Raw genomic sequence first — 23,146 nt, forward strand, 5'->3', positions numbered from 1 at the left:
TTTTGATCTCCTTGGGTACCAGGAACACACATGGTGTACATACATGTATTCAAAATAATCATACATATCAAATAAAATTTAAAAATCTAAATTTTTAATTAAAAAAACAAAAAGAAATTAAAGCAATAAATATTACCCTGTTTATTTTTTTTTAAGAAAAGCCCCATAATTGTTTGTGTGCCAGATAGCATGTTTCCTGTGTTCTTCCCCAAAGCTCCTGTGGTTTAGATACACATGTGATTAAAAAAAAAACAATTAAAAATGTGTAGGGGGGGAGTGCATCGTAAGAGCGTGAAGCAAGCTACTTGTCTAGGATAAGACATTTACAGCCGGCTGAAGCGAAACTTGGGGAACAAGCTGCCTCTCCCCCACATCCCTCGAATCGGACAAACTGAGCTCTGCAGACTCTGTACCTGGAAAAGATGTCTCCACCTGTCAGCATAGGTAGAGCAAAACTGGTAGTTTCTGACATCGAATCGGGAAGACTTTTACTGTGAAGCAGAGAACACTTTCTAAGAGAGGATGGTTCTCTAGCCAGAACAATGAGAGCGAAGCATGGTCAGAAAACTCTGGGATCTTTGATCTCTTTTCCCTACAGACTCATTAACTGTGTCTGCTAAGAAAGGGCTCCCAAGCTTTCAAGCTGGAACAGGGGACATGAGTTAGTGTGGAAGTCTGAAAGCAAAATTTTCCCATTGCACAAGGTCTCTCACTATTTTTTCTCCTGAGCAGCTTGGAAGAATTTCATGGGATTTTTTTTCTTATCTCTAACATCAAAGGAATTTTCAATAAAGTATCAAATCTAGGTGATAAGATGTGTCCCTATAGAAATGGACTTTGATGAATCTGTTGTACCAGTTAAATACTGCCAGAACTCAAGTGCCCAAGTGCATTTGAAATTTAGAGAGAAAAAAAAATATTTGCTATAGCTTTAATAAAGATGCTTTATTAGTGGGGAAAAGATCTCTAGAAATAATAAGAGTCAAATATAGGAGGAGTCTCTGATGAAACTCGCTTAAAGTACCATTTGGTACACAGAAAGTGCTCACTTTGAATACAGAAAATGCTTAATAACTAATAGCTGCTACCATACAGGGAGCATGATTAACTCATTATTTCCCCAGCCCCTGGCTTCATTCCAAGCGTTGCCTCCCATCAGTGGCTCTTATCAAGATACTCTGCTCCCTTCACTCAGCTCAGTGCTCCTTAGGAAATTAATGTCTTTCTTCGTGTGTTTTGATAAATGTGGTAGCCAAAGGCATCCACTGGCCATGGATAAAATCATAAACCAAGGACATACAACTCCTTCTTGCTTTCTGGCAAGGTAGATGCCCCACCCTACCAGGAGCAAACTTTGCATCTGAGGCAGTGAGCAAACACTCTATACAAAGCTGCCTCTTACAGTAGCCAGGGGCTGCAGGACTGCAAAGGAGTCATTAGTTGTGTGTGTGTGTGTGTGTGTGTGTGTGTGTGTGTGTGTGTGTGTGTGTGTGTGAAAGAGAGAGAGAGAGAGAGAGAGAGAGAGAGAGAGAGAGAGAGATACATGAGACTTCTGGGTACTTTACCAAAGACTTTGGCCTTTATTGATTCCCTTCACTGAAGTTGTGTCTTTGTCAAGTTAAAACTTCCCTTTGGGAAAATTCATCTTCCTTTTTGTAAAACTCCCGATATGAGGATCTATCTCACATGAAAACCAACCCATAGGACAGGATTCCATGCATGCCAAAGGTCCAGAGTGTGTGTGTGTGTGTGTGTGTGTGTGTGTGTGTGTGTGTGCGCATATGTATAAGACAGTTTTGACCTTTCTGAACCCCCAGCAGCCTTAGCTGCTTGAATTCAAGCAGAGTTTACCCAGTGACTGTCATTTCTGGATCAGCCCCCTGTTCTTAGAGCCCTTCTCACGCCTTTATTCTAGCATCTCCCAGACTGGAGGCTACTTCATTTGTACAAATCTCTTGGCCTTAGCATGTGTTAAGTGCTCTCAGGACAATGCCCTCTCTTCAGTAAAAGCTGAACAACTATTTGTAATGTACTATTTGTATTAATGCATTCTCCTGTAAATATGCCCAAATATTAGCAAAGTGTTGCTTTGAACAAGATATTTATACTACTTTTAAAAATATCAGGCTGGCAAATGATGACTGTCTAGTAAACACTGTGCGTTCACATTTGTGATTACAACTAAAGTAAGCATCCAAAGGGAGTCTTTTCAGCCCACAGAAGCAAACACACTGTCACCACCCCACGGCTGTTGCTGTCTGAATATGTCTTATTAAGGTGGACCCAAAAGACAGTAGCCAATTTAATCATAAATCAAACAAATCAAAGATTTCCCTGAAGGAAGTGACTATTTTCAGGGACTAAATTCAAACTGGACCGTGCTTACTGAGCATGAGTACATCCTGCTCTTCACACTTACGTTTTAGAGTTGTCACAGAAATGTTCTTTGTTCTGCCTTAAGAAAACTAAATTGTCACTGAATAGATTTTAGAAAGAAGTAGTGTCCCAGAGATAACTAAATCCCAAAGTGTGTGAGGCTTCACAGATACACCCAAGCTCCCTGTTCACAGGATTCTGGGAGCTATCTGCAGCCAAGTTACGCTACAGCAGCCATCTTGGTCCTGTCACCTTTGCACTTGGCCAGCTTCAAGCTCTGTCAGAAGCTAGTGACTTTGGTGAACGCCCATGTGGGACTTTCTCCAGGTTTCTCTGAGTGCCTTCTGAGGCAACAGAGTGGCTGGTCACCTCAGAAGAATATGATGAGAGGGTCTTGCTCTGTGTGGAGGAGCTGTGGGCTCTTTCCAAGGACCTCCTCCCCATGTACTTCCTAAAGCAGACAGGTGACACATCTGGGCTCAGCACATTCCAGAGGTGGTTGACAGACCCTGTTGTTGATGCCCTTGCCTAATAATGGTCATGACAAGTCAACCAGTCAGGATGGCTCTGCAATAGTACCTGTGTATCAATCTCTTTTTCTTTCCTAGGGAATGCAGTCGAATTTTTGGTGAAGATGGCCTGACACTGAAGCTCTTTCTTAAAAGAACTGCTCCTTTTTCTATTCTGTGGACTCTGACAAATTACCTGTATTTACTGGCTTTAAAGAAGCTGACGGCCACTGACGTCTCTGCTCTGTTCTGTTGCAACAAAGCCTTTGTCTTCTTGCTGTCCTGGATTGTGCTGAAGGACAGGTTCATGGGAGTGCGGGTAATGGCACACTCAATTCCATGCGCGGCGGTGCCTCCCTGCTTCCTAAATCTTATCACCGCACTGCGGGTTTTATGGAGTTTCTCTAAAACTTGCCCCACTGATTCTGAGTATAAATTGAAATTTGAAGATGTGTTAGGAAGGCCCGGCAGTGGCAGCAGTCGTGAGACGAGAAAGGGCTGTTTCTGCTGGGGAATCAGTTGATCACAACAGCAGGCACTGAATCAGACTGAGAAATTGAGATCCTATTTTAGAATTAACTCGTAGAATTATCTTGTTCATTCCTTGTCCTCAGCAAAGAAGGGTCTGAAAGAATAAGCCACTGTAAAGATTGTGATTTGCTTGTGTCAATCAACATATTTTGGAACAAACCCCAGCCTGCCCTTACCCAGATGGATTTAATTAATATTGGTGTAAGTAGATAAAGATTGCCAAACAATAATTAAAGTCACTGGTAATGGCACAATGCTATTAAAAGTGGCTATATATCTAGTGTGACTAATCTAGGAATGGAAAGAAAAGCAACAACTTGTACTTTGGGGTGCAAATCCTTAACTGAACTATGTTAAATGTGTACATAACACCTCAGTTTTGAGTTTATTCCTTTTAGTATGAGCACGGATTTTTTAAATAAATATATGCAATTTTTAACATGATTTTATCTGATACATACAATTTTTGTGTGATTATTCCATGTTGGAAACAGATTTCTCAGGAACTATGTAGATTTCAGGAGCCAGATCCCATTCATATCTGGAGAAAAAAAAAACCCTGTCCACATCAGGTCAATAATGCCTTACAAGAAAAGCCACATGAGAGACATTTTTTATGAAATATCAAGATCATGTACTATATTCTTCTCTGGAAGAGCTATCTAAGATTGGATTTGAAATGTATTTTTCTACCCAAATCTTGGTCTTGTTGACAGTATGTCTAGGTCCTTGCTTCTTTCCTAATGCTAAAATTGGCATCTATGAGGGAGAACACGCCTGACAGCCATTGGTATAAAGGCTTTCTTTTTCAAAGAAAATTAAGAGCCAGATGCACTGATGCAGCCTGTAGGAGCAGTCCCTCAAAAGGCTGAAGCATGAGGAACACTTGAGGCCAAGAGTTCAAGCCCACTCTTGGTGATAGAAAGACTAACCCTTTAGAGAAAATAAACATGCAGTTGCAGAAACTCCGGTTGAGTTTGAGAGATGCTGCTTAGAAATTCCAAGTGGAGGCTTGGCATTAACAGTCAAAAGATAGATTTAATAAGAAAAAATAAGAAACTCATTTTTTCTTTGTTTCTTTTTACAATGTACATATTCTATTGTATAGCCTTATATTTGACACTCAAAAGAAGAAAAAGATGCTTTAAATTGTGGTAATATCAAGAAACATAAGTATATCTGGATCACAAATGGATAATATTCATATCATAATAGATTTACCACTGTGAATCACTTGTTAATACTTTGTTTCCTTGGACTACTGGTTGCAGTAAGACTAAAAGAAAAAGTATTATTCGTTATTTTTCTAAGTCATGTCATCCAACTTATTGATATTCCACGATGTGTTAAACATCTCTTTTAGGAGCAGTTTTTACAGGTAATTTATATTTATTCCATGGAAATTTGTAAACTTGGTACTTCTAAAAATATTCGAAAGCCAGAATCTACCTCTTGCAACCTTGAATGTGGCTGTTTTCCTACCTCTGAGATCCCATGCACTTAACTATATTTATTAAAATCACAAAAACACCACTGCAGTTGTTCCACTAAAAAGTTGTGTTCTAATATGTACAATATCCTGGACTCTGTCACCAGCACCACAGATGCAAAGAACACAGAGAGGAATGCACTTCTGACTGAGAGAGTCCCTCCTGTCACTGGTGCCTTTTTATTCCAACAAGAATTAGATACTAGACTAGAAATTTTGAAACCTTTCTTTGATATTTTGATCACCTCTTACATTTTGTGTGATTATTTCAATTTTTTCATTTCCAAATTAGTGAAATGGAGAGATTTTAGAAATTTGGTGGTTGGCGGATGCTTGAACAGATTCCAAGTTTTTCTTAGCAGATAGATATTTGGGAATGAATTTAGTTTTCTTCAACATATGCCCCTGTGACTACCAAGTATCTCCCGAATTATGTTATTCCCAAACAGCTTGTGTCGTAAAGTGCAGCTCTTTTGGAGACTTTCTAAGATCTTTCTAATTGGAGAACATCTGCTGCACTGACTCTTCTGTTTCTTAATCTATACTTTGAATTAAAACGTGGCTATGATGGCTCTGATGTGGGATCCTAGAGTTGAACTGCCTGCCACTGGAGTGTGCTAATCCTGAACATTCAGAGAAGACTCAAGACAACCTTTAGTTTACATCTGCTCTGGGTAGTTGCTCGTCCATACACAGTACAGACGCACAGACACCTCCATACTTCCCAGGGCAGCCACAGAGGGTAACCAGGAGGCTCATCCTCATTAGACCCTGCTTGGCAGAGCAAAGCCTTATGAATGGAGCCAAGAAAGGAGAAAGGAAAGTTCTGATCACTGTCATATTTGATTTTCATAAGGCCTGCATCCTTTTTGTTGTTGTTGTTGTTGTTTTAAAATAAAATTCCTAGTCTCAAAGTAGAGAATATATATATATATATATATTATTCGATATATTTTTATTTACATTTCAAATGATTTCCCCTTTTCTGGCCCCCCACTCCCCGAAAGTCCCATAAGCCCTCTTCCCTTCCCCTATTCCCCCATCCACCCCTTCCCACTTCCCTGTTCTGGTATTGTCCTATACTGCTACACTGAGTCTTTCCAGAACCAGGGGCCACTTCTCCGTTCTTCTTGGACATCATTTGATGTGTGGATTATGTTTTGGGTATTCCAATTTTCTAGGCTAATATCCACTTATTAGTGAGTGCATTCCATGATTGATCTTTTGAGACTGGGTTACCTCACTTAGTATGATGTTCTCCAGCTCCATCCATTTGTCTTAAGAATTTCATGAATTCATTGTTTCTAATGGCTGAATAGTACTCCATTATGTATATATACCACATTTTTTTGTATCCATTCCTCCATTGAGGGATACCTGGGTTCTTTCCAGCTTCTGGCTATTATAAATAAGGCTGCTATGAACGTAGTGGAGCACGTATCCTTATTACATGCTGGGGAATCCTCTGGGTATATGCCCAGGAGTGGTATAGCAGGATCCTCCAGAAGTGATGCACCCAGTTTTCTGAGGAACCGCCAGACTGATTTCCAGAGTGGTTGTACCAGCTTGCAATCCCACCAGCAGTGGAGGAGTGTTCCTCTTTCTCCACATCCTGGCCAACACCTGCTGTCTCCTGAGTTTTTAATCTTAGCCATTCTGACTGGTGTAAGGTGAAACCTCAGGGTTGTTTTGATTTGCATTTCCCTAATGACTAATGATGTTGAGAATTTTTTAAGATGCTTCTCAGCCATCCAAAGTTCTTCGGGTGAAAATTCTTTGTTTATCTCTGTAGCCCATTTTTAATAGGGTTATTTGGTTTTCTGGGGTCTAGCTTCTTGAGTTCTTTGTATATATTAGATATTACCCCTCTATCTGATGTAGGGTTGGTGAAGATCTTTTCCCAATTTGTTGGTTGCCAATTTGTCCTTTTGATGGTGTCCTTTGCCTTAAAGAAACTTTGTAATTTTATGAGGTCCCATTTGTCAATTCTTGATCTTAGAGCATAAGCTATTGGTGTTCTGTTCAGGAACTTTCCCCCTGTATCGATGTCCTCAAGGGTCTTCCCCAGTGTCTTTTCTATTAGCTTCAGAGTGTCTGACTTTATGTGGAGGTCCTTGATCCATTTGAAGTTGAGCTTAGTACGAGGAGATAAGGATGGATCAATTCGCAATCTTCTGCATGTTGACCTCCAGTTGAACCAGCACCATTTGTTGAAAAGGCTATCTTTTTTCCACTGGATGTTTTCAGCTCCTTTGTTGAAGATCAAGTGGCCATAGGTGTGTGGGATCATTTCTGGATCTTCAGTCCTATTCCATTGATCCGCCAGCCTGTCACTGTACCAATACCATGCAGTTTTTAACACTATTGCTCTGTAGTATTGCTTGAGGTCAGGGATACTGATTCCCCCAGAATTTCTTTTGTTGTTGAGAATAGTTTTAGCTATCCTGGGTTTTTTGTTATTCCAGATGAATTTGAGAATTGCTCTTTCTAACTCTATGAAGAACTGAGTTGGGATTTTGATGGGTATTACATTGAATCTGTATATTGCTTTTGGCAAAATAAGGCCTGCATCCTTAATCATTAACTCCGTGTGCACTGTATCTTTCCATACAGTTGTCAATCCTTTCTGGAATTTTTCCCCCTCTTTCCTATCCAGGACTTCTTGTGCTCTCACGTTTAAGTGGATTTTATACAGATAAAAATAGCCATGGAGGGTTTGAAATTCAGGGGTGTAGGACCCTTAGGATTCTATGGACTTCTTGCCTCTTCTTGATAGCCATAAATCCCCAAACTTCTTTTATTTCTCACCTTTCATCTCTTGTTAAATTTATGGTTCAGAATAAAAGAGATAGTTCTTTACATAATTTTAAACATAATGTGGAAAAGTTTAAGGATTCTGTGGTTCTGTGAAAATAGGCCTACCTAATTCCACCCAAACACTGAATTTATGCAGCTCTCAATGGCCGAGTTCTTAATTGGTGCCTCGGTCTCAACCATGGGCATATAACCTTGAGCTTGAGGGCAACCATCAGCCACAATGTACTTTAATACCTTTGCTCTAGGACTTCAATTTTGCTTTAGGAATCAGGAATTCACTGTGAACCAGTGAGGTTCTTCCACACTCGTCAAGCTACAAAAAGCAAAATTGGCCTCAAGGAAATGTGTCAAGGCTACAGTTTCTCTTTTAGATCTGAAAAGATCCTATAGGAAGTTTGTAGGAAAAGAGTGGATTAAAGGTTCCTTTCAATGACTGGGGCCATAACATGGATGATATTGCTAGGCAGAAAATAACTCTGGAAACCATTTGTGAATGGGAAACACAGAGGATCGTATAATACAAGGAGAATCGTATCCTCGTTGTTTTTGAAGGACTGCACATAAAAAAGAAAATATAAAGACACACAAAAACACAAACAGCCAAAATTGAGTTGCTTTTCTAGACTTTGATGAGTTTTTGAGTGGTAAAAGAAACTTGATTCTCCTGCAGAATTGACTACAGATAGTGTTTAGTTTGTCAAGCATTTCAGCTTTAAAAAACAGGCTCGAATAGTCTAATAGCCCTCTACAAATGTCCCCTGAGAGTTAATGCTAAGTGTTCTCTGAAGGACAGAAGAAGGTAGCTAGCTGGCTCAGATGTGTCACTTGACTCTCTTGCTGAGAAAATGTGATGACTGAATCCATTTCCTGGGGCACTCAACTGAAGGGGCCACACCAGGTATAAGACAACAGAGAGCTTTGGGAGGTTAAAGATGACAGAACTGTCAGTTTGGTTGTTGCAGTGTTGGCTAACATTCTCATCCAAATGACATTTAGAAGATGATGATGGCTTTGTTTGTCTTACTTAGGTCCTTGTAGTTGGTTAGGAAACTGAACCTGGAGTAATCTGTCAGAAGAAGCTTTCAGAAGCCAAACAGGTAGCCCCATCAGATGTTTCATATTTTTGGCAAAGGAGGTTCTCATGGGAGGTAGAGTGTCCCAGTTTTCCTTGGTTGTCACAATATTAATGAGCATGTAGGGGAGCTTGGAGGCAGGCTTCCTGAGGGTGCATGACCAGTGTGCTAAGTACTGTCCTTCTCTGATTCCATTGAATGAGTGGCCAAGCCTTTGAAGACTGATTCTAAAAATGTGTGCAGCTTAGAACTGTGCTTAGGGTGTTTGTTAGATGGATCTTTGGACTGTTTACTCTTTGAAGTTTAAAGCAGTGGTGTCACGCCAAGCACAGCCATTCTAGGGTCATCTAAACGAATGTTCCAAATAGACTTTCCACCCAATGCATTCCTACAAGTTAAAGACGGGTTGAGATCCATTTCTCAATTTCTAGATGGATTCATCAGAAATGTAGAGACTTTCTTAAAATGTTCAGTAGAGACTTTATCCATTCAGATTATTATAAATTTTAAATTTAAACATTTATCTCCTTGCTAGGCATGCACAATATTTCTTATAAATCATTGCCTTTCCTATGGGTAAGAGTTTTCCTAATACCTGCTAATACTCAGATTTTCATGCTTTCAGAACTTAACTAAGTGTTATCTGGCTCCCTAATGGGAAAACCACTTCTCCCCATGCAAGCAATTGAAACAGATGCTGGTGTAATTGGCATGTCAATTCAAATAGTTCAGGCGAATATTTTCACAAGCTCTTGAACAGGCTTGCTATGACTATAATTTCCAATTGCTTTAAAATTATGTCATCTTTATCCATATCCGAGTCTTGTCTTGAGAAAATATACAATAGAAATCTCTTCAGGCAATTTTTTTTTTTTTTTACTTCTGGCTAATGCAGAAAGGGAGGACCCTCCACCTCTGCTTGTCCTGAAAATATTACACCATCTGTCCTTCAGTTCCTGGACAAGGGTTGTTTTGGTTTGGGGCTTTTGTTTTGTTTTGTTCTGTTCTGTTTTGTTGTTTTGTTTTGTTTTTGCTTGTTGGCAGTGCTTGTTTTTTTAGTTCCCTTCATCCAGAATTATATATAGCACTCAATGGCCTAAATACCAATGTTACCTTATAAACACAGCTAATCATGCTCAAGTTCATTAGGATTAACACGTTTTTATTAACCCTGTTTGAAATATTTATGTAATTACTTGATCAAAAATAGAACTGGTAGGTAGCCAGCAACTTTTTATTTTAAGTATTTTTAATCTTCCAAGATTAGTGTTCTGAGGGAACTCTTTCTGCCTTTGAACACATTAGGTAGCAAAGATGATTTAAACACAAAATCAAATAAGAATGCTGTTGACCAATATGGCTTTTTATTTGTCAGAAATTAGACTACCCAAAATGGTTATAGTGTCTTGCTGGACAATAAATCCTCTGTCAAAGCAAATCATTGCCTTCCAAAATTCTCAGATACAGATAGTTCCCTCATAGGTTTACTGACATTATTACTATTATTTCCTACTTGTAAAACTCCCCAGCACCTTCCACTGTATTCCTTAAATCCTACACACACACACACACACACACACACACACACACACACACTGGGGCAGGTGACAATAATAATGCACACCTGGCAGTGCCAAGTGGTCAACATTTGCTCATCTCCCTGGAAACTTGTTAAGAAGGTAATCTATTTCTGCTAAAACATAGGCTCTGTTCCCAAGGATTCCTGCTTGGTCTTGTTCTTAAATGTAGAGCCATTCTGGGGCCACTGTGTGTTTGTCACTGATGGTCATAAACAAAAGCATCACTGGGTTGCCTGCCATCAGGAGCACGCTCTGATCTGCCCTCAGGTCTTTACTCACACCTTGTTAACATAATAATGCACTCATAGCACTCAAAATGCTGGAACGTCCCAGATATAAAACTGCTAGCTTCAGAGGCACCGGCTTTGAAATGCTCAGAACTGAATCTTCCTACAACTAAATTTCTTTTTTTATATAATTTTTTATTTTCAATATTCTTTGTTTACATTCAAAATGATTTTCCCTTTCCTGGTTCCCCCCTCCCCATAAGTTCCCTAAACCCTCTTCCCTCCGCCCATTCTCCTATCAACCCCCTCCTACTTCTCTGTCCTGGTGCTCCCCTACAATGCTGGAACAAGCATTTTCAGGACCAGGGACCTCTCTTTCCTTCTTCTTGGCAGTCATTTGATATGTGAATTGTGTCTTGTATATTCAGAGTTTCTGAGCTAATATCCACTTATCAGTGATTGTATTTCAAGTGTGTTCTTTTGTGATTGGGTTACCTCACAATCACAAAATAGGATGATATTTTCCAGATCCAACCATTTGCCTAAGAATTTCATGAATTCATTGTTTTTAATTGCTGAGTAATATTCCATTGTGTAAATATAACACATTTTCTGTATTCATTCCTCCATTGAGGGACATCTTGGTTCTTTCCAGCTTCTGGCTATTATAAATAGGGCTGTTATGAACATAGTGGAGCATGTGTCCTTATTGCATGCCGGGGAATCCTCTGGGTATATGCCCAGAAGTGGTATTGCAGGGTCTTCGGGAAGTGTTATGCCCAGTTTTCTGAGGAACAGCCAGACTGATTTCCAGAGTGGTTGTACCAACTTTCCCACCAGCAGTGGAGGAGTGTTCTTCTTTCTCCACATCCTCACCAATACCTACTGTCTCCTGAGTTTTTAATCTTAGCCATTCTGATGGGTTCAAGGTGAAATCTCAGGGTTGTTTTGATTTGCATTTCCCTAATGACTAATGATGCTGAACATTTTTAAGGTCCTTCTCAGCCATTCAATATTCCTCAGGTGAAAATTCTTTGCTTAGCTCTGTACCCCATTTTTAATAGGGTTATTTGGCTCTCTGGAGTCTAACTTCTTGAGTTCTTTGCATATATTGGATATTAGCCCTCTGTCAGATGTAGGTTGGTGAAGATTGTTTCCCAATTTGTTGCTTGCCGTTTTGTCCACTTGACCATGTCCTTTGCCTTACAAAAACTTATGGGTTCTCATCTTGAATTTAAAGTCAGTGAGGAAATGCCATCCTCCCTGTTGCAAGGTTCTTGTTTTACTGTTTGCAGTAAAGTGTTTTCCAATGGAACAGGGGCAGGAAAATTCATGAGGCAGATGCAAGACACACAAGGTCACACAGAATGGGCTCTTGAACATAACAGTGTTGTACCTCATTACAACAAATCGTTACAGCCTTGGTCAAGTTATTACTATTTCTATTTGTAAAGATAAAGAATGCTCTAGCAAGGAATAAAATAAAACATAATTAAATGGAATTCTTTTTCTGTGGTTTATCTTTTTTGAAATGAGTGCATTTGCATGTAGAGACAGGTAGTAGAGGAATCACAGAACATCCCAGTCAACCAATCCAGATCTAGCTTGCTCCTCTCTATGTGACTGGGAGATCTTGCTGCCTCCTTCATCAAGGGTTTTCCTCTCAGCTCTATCAAAATTATATCTCCCTCATCAAGTCTTGGTGAGGTGTACAAGTTTAGAGACACACATTGACCCAAGGAACTGGTTAAAATGTGTGTAGAATTGTCTGAAGAATCCAATATACATGAAAATACTTAGATATGGCTTCCTGGAAAATCCATTTCACCAACAAAGATATTGATGTCAAGAAAGATGAACAAAAGAAATTCTAAGCTGCTTGTCATTAATCAGCACAGCTTTTTTATATTCCATGCCTGTGGCATGAGCAGAATAGTCTCTTTGATACTTTTGAGCCTTCTCTTTTTTATATTTTGCTATTTTTTTCTTCTCCCTCCCACGAAAGTTTTCCCCTCCCTCCTCTCCTTCCAGTCCCTCACCACTTCCTCTCTTCTCAAGACTGAGTCCTCCTCCTCCTCTTCTATTTCCCTTCAGAAAAGGCCTCCCAGGGATATCAAGCAAACATAGCATATCAAGTTACTATAAGACTAGGCATAGACCCTCATATTAAGGCTGGATGAGGCAACCCAGTAGGAGGGAAAAGGTCCCAAAAGCCAGCAAAAGAGTCAGAGATAGCCCCTGCTTCCACTCTTAGGAGTCACACAATAACGCCAAAGCTATACTTCCATACAATATATGCAGGGACCTAAGTCAGACCCATACAGGCTCCCTGGTTGTCACTTCAGGCTCTATGAGCCCCTATGGCAACTGGTTAGTTGACTCTGTGGGCCATGTAGGAGCCAGAGGGATAAAGGACATCACAAGGAGAATGACCCTTCTTAAATGTAAACACTGATGGAGGAGGTAATTGGCCTTAAAAAAGAATGTAGCAGCTTTCATGGGACTTAAATGGCTTGATCTGAGATATGAAAGCATAACTTTTTCTTGCTTTCTTCCATTCTGTTTGACAGATCGTCGCAGCAATAATGGCAATTACTGGCATTGTCATGATGGCATATGCAGATAATTTCCACGCTGATTCCATCATCGGTGTGGCATTTGCTGTGGGCTCAGCCTCCACATCTGCACTGTACAAGGTAGGTCTGTATCTTCCTGTACCACCAGCTGTCACTCATAGCTTAGGATTAAGCAACAAAATAAGGAAGTGCAATGAAAAGTCTCAAAAAATACAGGCATGTTAAATAACATTGTGTCCTTTAAAAAAAAAAGTATGGTGGGCATCTGACAGAAAAAATTCATCGGTGACATGTCTTTACATGCCATGGATCCTTGTTGTACTTTCTGGAAGAGAGAACTGAAGCTTTGAAAGATTATGTAACTCTCCAAGGCCTCAGCACAGTAGCCATGGTTACAACCTTGGCCTGGAGCCAACTCTACCCCCAGTTATCAGGCAGTTACAGCAAAAATGTAAGGAAAGTGACTCCTCCCCTCTTCATTTTTTTTCATTTGAGTATATGGTAATTATTTTAACTCCATAGAGGTATTAAAAATAATAACCTGTCATTTGAGAGTGTGATGTTTGCTACACAGGGAGCCCACACTACACAGAACCCAAGCCATTAGCAAAATGAATACACTCTCTAGAGTGCTGTATGTACTTGGTGTAATTTCTCCCCTGGATTCCCTGTCATCCAAGAAAATGTCACTGGGGTCACTACACATAACTTCAGAAGCAAGGTCTTAGACAGCATATCTAAAAGGTTATTTTCCCAAAGTTCAACTTCTTTAAACGCTAACTTTCTGATGTATCTAAAGGGCAATTCCAATTTCACCTCTCCTAGAGTTTCTATAGAGTGAAAAGTGAGGATGGAACAAACTCTAGAAGATAGAAACGGCCTTTTGCAACCCTCCTGGAGGCTTGCATGCTCACCACCACTGTGGCCCATGCACACAAAGTCTGATTCCATATGACATATGAGAGGGCGGGTCCCACTGATTCTATGTGACAAGCTTGAGAAGTGTTCATTCATTTACCATGAGTGCCTAGCCCGCCCCATTGAAACACTACTAAAATGGTTGATGGGACCAAAGACCAGCAAGATTAAGTCTTCTAAGAGAAAAGCTACACACATTCATGACATTAAAAGCCAAAGCTGTATTGGGAGTTGCTGGGGAAGCAGGATGGCTGTGGTAGAGGAAGAATTCTCTTGGCCAGACTACAAAATGCACTCATTCCAAGAATGGTAATGGTTATTATCATACAAAAAAATCATATCTGAACCCTAATTCCAGGCAGACACAATATGCTGCTGCATTTGGTAATACTTGTTAGCAAAGGGAAAGGGAGTTAAGAAGCCAAGAATACATATCAGTTCTGGCTTATCCCTTTCTGTCAGTTCTGTGAGTTCTTGCTGTCTCTTCACGTCTACCTTTCTTCTGCCTCTACACATGGACTAATAACCCAGAAAAAGAAATTGTTTTTAACTCAGAGAGTAACACAGTTCTTGTGAAGATATCTTAAGCTCAGGGAGGAGAAGTCTTACACATCTAAGGCCTCAGTATTTGTCTTAGCGATCTAATAACACTTAGTTCTCAGCATCTGTCATAATAAAGATGCAAAGAGAAGCTAAATTATATTCCTCAGACCACAGGGAGTGCCCTGCGGCTAGGGAAGGCCCAGAGATCCTTGGCCAGTGACCTCTTCCCTAACAACCAATTAGTTTAAAGGTAACACTGTTCTGCCAATCACATTGTGCCTAATGGTGGCTGCCTGAGGACTGCAGCCTGCTGTGCTTGTTCATTCTTTCCCCGTGTGCAGGGCGACCCCAGCATGCTGGAGTAAATAAAACTCTAGAGTAAATAAAACTCTTGCTTTTTGCATCAAGAAAGAAAGAGAGAAAAAAAGAAAGGAAGGAAGGAAAGAAGGAAGGAAGGAAGGAAGGAAGGAAGGAAGGAAGAAAGAAAGAAAGAAAGAAAGAAAGAAAGAAAGAAAGAAAGAAAGAAAGAAAGAAAGAAAGAAAGAAAGAAAGAAAGAAAGAAAGAAAGAAAGAAAGAAAGAAAGAAAGAAAGAAAGAAAGATGCAAAGAATCCCATGGTTGCAAGGAAGAATTAATTGATGGCACATACACTAGATTTGTGTGGGCTCATATAACCCTCATTCATCCTTCACCCTGTGCCCATCTTGATGATTTTGTTGTCATAGTGTTGAGTACCCCCAGAGTCTTATAACACCACAAGAAATAAATTTCATGGCAGTCCCTATGCCTTGTAAACAATGTAGGGCATTTCAATTCTTTGTCATCCTAGCCCATTTAGTAACATAGAGGTATCAGGGCGAGATGACATGGAGCCTAAACTCTAGGCTGGTAAGTTCAGCAGAATTCACTTTTGTCCTGCAGCCAAGACTCTCAAGAGTTTCTCTCCTTTCCAGGTTCTGTTTAAGATGTTTCTAGGCAGTGCCAACTTTGGTGAAGCTGCACACTTTGTCTCCACCCTGGGGTTCTTCAATTTGATCTTTATCTCCTTCACTCCCATCATCCTGTATTTCACCAAGGTGGAGCACTGGTCCTCCTTCGCAGCGCTGCCCTGGGGCTGTCTCTGTGGGATGGCGGGACTATGGCTAGGTAAGTGGCCGTTCTCCATGTCACTTGATCTTCCACTTGAACAGATAGTTATAGTGGGATGACTACTTGCTGCTCTTATGCTCCACAGATCCAGACTACATTGGTTATGGTCACTGAATGTGTAGACACTTCTTGGTAGGCTCTTGCATGATTATCTCAGGACTATCCTTCATAGAGTGGCTGCCTTGAATTAAAGTATCCAGTTAGAAGCTCAGGTCACTCGGTCCAATACTGGCCTTTAGGTAGCCTCATCTAGTCTTCATGATGTGATGTGTAACTTATTATGCTTCCTATGTGCATAGTATGACAGGCAGAAGTGATAATGGATGATGCATAAGTCATAATGTTCAAGGTAGTCCAAACACTGGGATCAGCTGAGATGGACAGGAAGAAAAGAAGGAAAGGAGAGGCAAGGGGAGAGGAGAGGAGGGAACAACATTTAAGAGAGACACAGATCATGAAGAATCTGTAAAACCATTGAGGTGGCTGGGTTTAAAATCTACTTTATCTTAGAGCTGGAAATGACAGGCTGACACCTGTATACAGAACAGACCACTCTACTGAGTATGGAGAATCCACCAGAAATCCCCTTTCAGGAGAGAAAGAACACAGCATGTACTGAGCTTGGTTGCCCTGGCTAAGCAGAATGTGCCCATTTGAAGGTCAAATAAAGGTCACCCAGAGTCTTTCCTTAGGTGTCCTAGAACTCTGGAGCTGATCTCCCAGCTCCCACTTTCCAGATGTTCATCAACCCGTACTTGATGTAAGAGGACCCTGTTCCTCCTCCCAAGCTATTGAAAACAGCAAACCCCAATTCCCAGTACTTTCTCTGAATAAAGCCAATTTCATTTTGCTTCTTGCATATACTGCTCTGTGTCAATCACTCTTTTGTTCCACATTTACCCAATGCACTCACCCACCAGGATGAGCATTGCCCTTCTCCTGACCTTCTAAGCCAGTGTGACACTGGAAACAGTAGCAACACTGCAGTTCCAAGAGAAAACAATGTCCTGATTCCAACAAGATCATTGATTGGCTCATTTTTTTCCACTTCAGCCTAGATCCCTCAGGGAAGGTCCTTAAACTGAAAACATTCAAGAAAAAGATCAAGCATTAAATGTTGGTCCCTGGAGTCTGCTTCCCAAGGCCAAAACTATATGGTTATCATCTCTCATTATATCTAAGTTGAGTGAAAATCAATAGCATATATGGAAGTTGGTAGTGTTGCCATAAGATCAAAGTATACTAATTAAAAGTGCTCAGATTGTTTCCTGGGCAGAAACAGTCTATTTGGGGCCAATCACAACCAAAATGTCACTTCTCCTTGGCCACTTCTATGTGCATGGAATTTGTGCCTCCTGTAAAGGAGCCCTCCACCAATGAGAGTCACTGACACATCTAATGTAAGCCATCTCAATCTAGGCTACCCATGGCAGTCAGACCCAAGTTTCTCCAAGCAGTGTATTTCCACACTCCACTAGGCATGGTGCCAGCTGGCACTGCAGCTGTCCCATCAGGCCCACCAATGCACACCAGAGCCCATTGTGCCCAAGCAGAACTGTGACAAATTAAAGAGACAGCCTCTTCCCTGTGCTGTGTCCTCCAGGGTTTGGGGATTCTTAGTGCTTTATTTCCAGTGTTTATCTTCCCATCCCTCTCTTCTCCATGGGAATGACATGGGATTTAGCTGGGACTAGTCTGAGAGGCAGAGCTGATAGACAAATACCAATGTATTTGTCTGAACTCTACATCTCTTGAACTCAGGCTGTGACCTGATCTCCAGGGAGTTATCTTAGTCTGAATACAGGTCAGTCTCAAACATTTATCTGACATATCTGAATTGCATTTAAACTCGGGCTGAATCTCATGCTATAGAGAACACATTTTATTAGAAATTATTTTCCTTGGCTTATCAATGACATTTCCATCTAAAGGCCTAAGGAAAAACAGACAACATGTTTCATGGAAACCACCTAGGCTCTTGTTGAGTAAGGAAGGCTCAGCTTTGAAACATCACTCCATTCTCTCAGATCTGATCAATAAATAACATGAGGGGATTCAGGAGAGTTTTGATGCATTCAGTAAATTCTAAACTTGTTGGAATCTTCCCTATTTGACTCCATGAGATTAAGGAAAGATTCAAGGTGCTGGAGTGGTCATTTACGTTGAGCCTTGTCATGACAGAGGAATACTTACAAACTTAGGAAGGCCCCTGGCTTAACTGTGGGTACTGTGTGCTTGTGAGTCTTGGAAGGTCAACTCCATTGCCTCTGATCTCCAGGAACAAATGCCTCTGAATAACTAAGCTGGTGGGCTCAGTTATAGGCGACAAGCAGAAAAATACATACCCTCCTCATTGAAATTGTTCTAGAACCTTCTTTGAGTCTAGAATCTTCAGAAATATGGGCGACATGCTTCAGCCGTGTTTGTAGAGACCATCTCAGATTAAAGGAACTTTTGTACTTGTGAATACTCATCTCTACAACCTCTGAAAAGTTTAATTTAACTCTATTAAACTGATAGTCTATAATTTTGAATGGGGTTAGATGTTTGTTTAAATAATGGTCTTTTAACTAAAGAAATCCAAACGTATTAATTAAAGTGCATCAGATTACTCTACCAGTTTAGTCTGTGGGCCTGACCTCTTTTGACCTTTGCACAATCAGGGTGGGAAAGCAGTCGCCAGACTTCAGAGAATTACTGAGCCCAGATTTATTTGTCCACATGACCTTGAAAGAAAGGTGTGGGGATGGGGAGGACACAGAATCTGCTGTCCTTGGGCAGACCTTATCTTAGACAGTAGCACCAGAGCCTGAGCCCAGGATGTGACTTAAATAGCAAAGTAAGCAAGAAAGAAGCATCAAAGCTCAATAAGTCCCCAGCTTTCAGCCTCTGGCTAGCCCCAGACTGCCCTTCCAGCACTAACATGTGGTGTGGAAGATTGATGACTTCACCTCTCCCATACACCTCTGTCAGCCAGCTGGCAAGAGCTCAGGCAGAGTGGCACAGGAGGACTGAAGAATTTAACTGTGAGTCATTCATCACCAAAATGAGATTAATTGAACAAAAGTGCAGACCCTTGAGGAAGCCTGTTTAGGAAATGTACTGGTTCTTACATATTGAGAGACCAGTGGGCCAACGCCTTCTTCATCCTGTCTACCCTCCTTTTTTCCAGCATTCAACATCCTGGTAAATGTTGGAGTAGTACTGACATACCCAATCCTCATCTCCATTGGGACAGTGCTCAGCGTCCCCGGAAACGCAGGTACTGGTACAACATGGTCCGTGTGTTTGCTTTATGCTCTGACTGGCTTCTTCTAACAATTGAGAATTATGTCCCATCCCCTAGAAGATGTTTTTAAATATCACGAGGTCGCAAACAACAGAGTATGCAGCAAACTTAAAATCTGCAGCTACAAAGGCACTGTTCAACTTAGACATGCTTTTAGAATTAAATACCAAATGTATCATTTGGGTTTCATGTGATGTCCCTGACAACCTAATTTTATGGTATTTTTAGAGAAAGTCCTATGGAAACAAAAGGCAACAGAGCGCACTTGACTGTGAAGTCATCAGGAATGAAAATGCAAGCATCATACTCGGGGTGCTGGCTCCCCACCAGATGATCCTTGGGGAGCTGTAGAAGTTTCTGGGGGGAGAGGTGACTGAGCAGGTGACCCTCCAAGAAAAGCAATTTGCCTCACTTCAAGGATAAGAGGGAAAGCTATTAATATTTTTCTAGAAAGTTTCTAGTGAAACCAGTCATAGAAATTAGTCCTCTGGATGACAGTTCAGCCATTTCGACTCTAAAATTCTGTGATCCCAATTGTCAAGTAATCATTTCTTTCTTTTTTTTTTTTTCCTTCAAAACAGTCAGTGTTTACTGAGCATTTAGTGTGTGATCAGCAGGGCTGTGTACAAGAAAAGAAATTAATTACTGTTTCCTTAACATGGTTTCAGATAAGATTAGAAAAGACAGTTGCATATACAAAACAGCTAGGACCTCTACAAAGAAGTTTATTATTAGGTGTAAAACTGTGTGAGATAAAGTCCAAGGGCTATACGGTGTTCAGAGGAAAACAAAATCAGAGAAATGAAGTTGTCAAGAAAGTTCATTTATTCATCCACTGATTCATCTGTTCAACAAATAACTTCTGATGGCTTAGCATATATCAGCAGCCGGGCTAACACTGGTGACAGAGCTTGAACAGTTTCTACCACCAAGACCATGAAAACAGCACAGAGTGGGAAACCAGAGGAATTGAATCATTCTAACACAGGAAAAGCAATTGATTTCAGATGTGAGCACAGAATGCACTAAAGACTTGTAGGTGCGGCGCCCCTTCAAAGGCTTCTTCCCAAAGGCCTGTGTGCAGAGGTCTAGAGGACAGCTTAGTGGAGTGGCGTGGGATGGAAGGAGAGAAGAGGATCTCATGGTGGAGAAAATGGTCACACCACATTGTGAGTGTACAAAACTCACTTCATAAAGTTGTTAACTATAAATTATATAAATTTCTCCTCAAATAAACCCTGGAAACCGACAGCACTTATAAGAGATCAGGAAAAGAACAGGTTTGAGTCATTAAAAACAAAACAAAACAGCAGTGATCCAGTGTATTTGAAGACAAATGAATGCGTGCTGCCCTGGTAAAGTAAGTGCTTACTGAGAAAACTGAGGAGGTTCCTGAGCCCAATTACACGGCCTGTAAGCAGAGCCTTGAAGGGCAAGTGGGATTTACAGCAAAGGAACGGAAAGGGGGCATAGAGAGAGATAGGGATAATTACGGTGTTTGTGAGTCATGAGACACAGTCCTGCTTTTCAGAGAGGCTCATGAACAATTGACTTGTTTGACTGGTGTGATCTTCTCCTTCTCTAGCGGTGGATCTCCTGAAGCAGGAGGTGATCTTCAATGTGGTCCGCCTGGCTGCCACCATCATCATCTGTATCGGGTTTCTTCTGATGCTACTGCCAGAGGAATGGGATGAAATTACTCTGAGATTTATCAACAGCTTGAAGGAAAAGAAGAGCGAGGAGCACGTGGAGGACCTGACAGATGTCAGCGTGCACCTGAGGAGCAGAAGCAGGGTCAACGGGACAGTGTCCATACCTCTGGCTTGAAAAGAAATGAACTCTGGATGCACATGTGTGTATATTCTGTGAATATAAAATTTTCTCACTACCTGTACACTCAAATGACACTTATCAACTCTGAGTTTAAATAAACCATATGTGAAATATCATCAACAATAAAAGTTTACATTTATATGCATATCAAGGAACTGATATAAATAATCATAATAAAATTTTTTATTAAAATGCATTTCCCTTGGTTTTTTTTTTATTCTATTTGAAAGCAGAACTCTCCGCAATTCACACTAGTTCCTAAAAATATGAGATTTGGTTAAGTCATAGGCTTTTCATCATTTTTTTAAGTGTAACTGAGACCTGTTCATTAAAAAGTAATTGTCAAGGGCTGGAGAGATGGCTCAGTGGTTAAGAGCACTGACTGCTCTTCCAGAGGTCCTGAGTTCAATTCTGAGCAACCACATGGTGGATCATAACTATCTGTCATGGGATCCGATGCCCTCTTCTGGTGTGTCTGAAGAGAGCAATGGTGTACTCATATTCATTAAATAAATAAATAAATCATTTTAAAAAACATAATTAGTTGTCAAATAGGAAAACCTATGAAAGTAATGTCTATTTCACATTCACTTCAGCCTTAAATCTGAAAGCTATGAAGTCTTTAAGCAAACATCAACAGAATCTTTCTGTGTACAAGACCTATACCTGAAATGGTAAAGAAGTAAAGACAGAAAAGACCCAGCTGAACTTTCAACATGCTTTAAGTAACAGCACACTGGTGTCTTTAAGAGAGCAACATGACTCAGTGGTGAAGTAGTACAGAGGACCGCACACCTCTAAACTCTCTCACCTCCAAGCTCCCTGATAGGCTTCTCAATATCTTACATCATTTCATCGTCTACTCCTTCTCTCCTCACTCCACTACCCTTTACCCTCCATCCCCAGCATTATTGTAGAGCTGCCTTCTACCAAATCACTAATGACCTCTCTCTCACAAAATCATACGGCACCTCCAACTCTCTACTTATTCAGAAGCAGTTCCTGTGATGATCTTCTACTCCATGACCTGTTAAAATACTCAGATCTTGGACCCACCACCGCCCCCTGGTTCTCCTTCTGCCTTCCTCTTCCTAGGCTGGTCTCATCGCCATCAAGATTCTCTGGGTTCACTTCTTGACTGTCACAGCATGTCTCTCTGTTCTCTCTCTCTCTCTCTCTCTCTCTCTCTCTCTCTCTCTCTCTCTCTCTCTCTCTCTCTCTGTGACTCAGCTGTTCCCATAGCCTCAAATGTTTCCCACATGTTGGCAAGTTCAAAAATACAATCTCTGCAAATCAAATTTGTACTTTGAGCTGTAGGTCTTATATTGGAATTTCTTCATCCACTTATTTTTGGATACCTCAAATGTAGCAAAGTTAATCATTCCTCCCCAGATCTAGCCCTCTCTGTTTCCTGCCTAGGCTAATAACATCCTTTACTAGCTACCCAAGCCTGAGATGTCTGCCTCTTCTCTTCACTGATACCTAACTAATAGCCTTGCCTCTTTGTAATCCTTACAGAATGACTTTCTGCTATAAGTGCAATTTCTTCTCCTCTACATAAAATGCTTCAGTGGCATCTCATTGTCCACAAAACCAAATCTGAATACCTTGACACATCCTTCATAGTGCATTATTGACTGACTATAGCCAGCTTATAATACAGTAATTCCTACTAGAACTTTCTGTGTTAATAAAAGTTATCCATTTCTTTGATACCTACTAAGATACTCTGATGCTGGACTTTGTATCTATCTATATCATCTCTATTTAATCTGTGATGTACATAGTCTATTACATTGTCTGAGACAGTAGCAATGAGGAGCTCTTAAGGACCTTAAATGGAGAAGCTACAGTTTCCATTTCCATCATATATGATGCACTTCCCTCTTAAGGATACTATGCCTGTTAAGACTATTCAGTTAGACCATGCAGTCTTCCTTATGCTCCCTTTTTTCCCTCTCTCAGTGCCTGAATCACTGTTAACTTAAACTTTCTCATACAACCTACTGCTATTTTCCTAGGGAGTCTTTTTTTATCCCCAAGTTTAAATAATGTAACTGTTTACTTAGCCCCAATAGAGTACTGACTACTCACTGTGCTAATCTGCCCTTTTGCTGTCAAAATACATAACAGGATCAACTTGCAAGTAAGAAAGGTGTGTTTGGGCTCTCTTCTGTAGAGCTCTCAGTCCACAGATGTTTGGGCCTATTGCTTTGGACCTCTGATAGCATGGCAG

The 23,146-nt window shown here is 40.7% G+C and overlaps 1 protein-coding gene and 1 long non-coding RNA gene across 5 annotated transcripts in view; one reads left to right on the top strand and one right to left on the bottom strand.

Annotated features, from left to right (window-relative positions):
• Slc35f4 (solute carrier family 35 member F4) overlaps positions 1-20,904 on the top strand; it is a 263,071-nt gene extending 242,167 nt beyond the window's left edge. The window contains 5 exon segments of the mRNA XM_052191634.1: positions 2,985-3,204; positions 13,173-13,298; positions 15,593-15,785; positions 18,961-19,050; positions 20,663-20,904. Of these exon segments, the coding sequence (XP_052047594.1) occupies positions 2,985-3,204; positions 13,173-13,298; positions 15,593-15,785; positions 18,961-19,050; positions 20,663-20,904 (871 nt within the window).
• LOC127691661 (uncharacterized) overlaps positions 19,880-23,146 on the bottom strand; it is a 61,245-nt gene continuing 57,978 nt past the window's right edge. For 3 of the 4 annotated variants that reach the window (XR_007979310.1, XR_007979313.1, XR_007979312.1), the window contains one exon: positions 19,880-20,751. This is a non-coding gene — a long non-coding RNA (uncharacterized LOC127691661). The remainder of the gene's footprint in view (positions 20,752-23,146) is intronic. The other variant, XR_007979311.1, reaches the window with a different exon arrangement.

The sequence above is a fragment of the Apodemus sylvaticus genome, chromosome 8, assembly GCF_947179515.1.
Source record: "Apodemus sylvaticus chromosome 8, mApoSyl1.1, whole genome shotgun sequence".
Taxonomy (NCBI): domain Eukaryota; kingdom Metazoa; phylum Chordata; class Mammalia; order Rodentia; family Muridae; genus Apodemus; species Apodemus sylvaticus.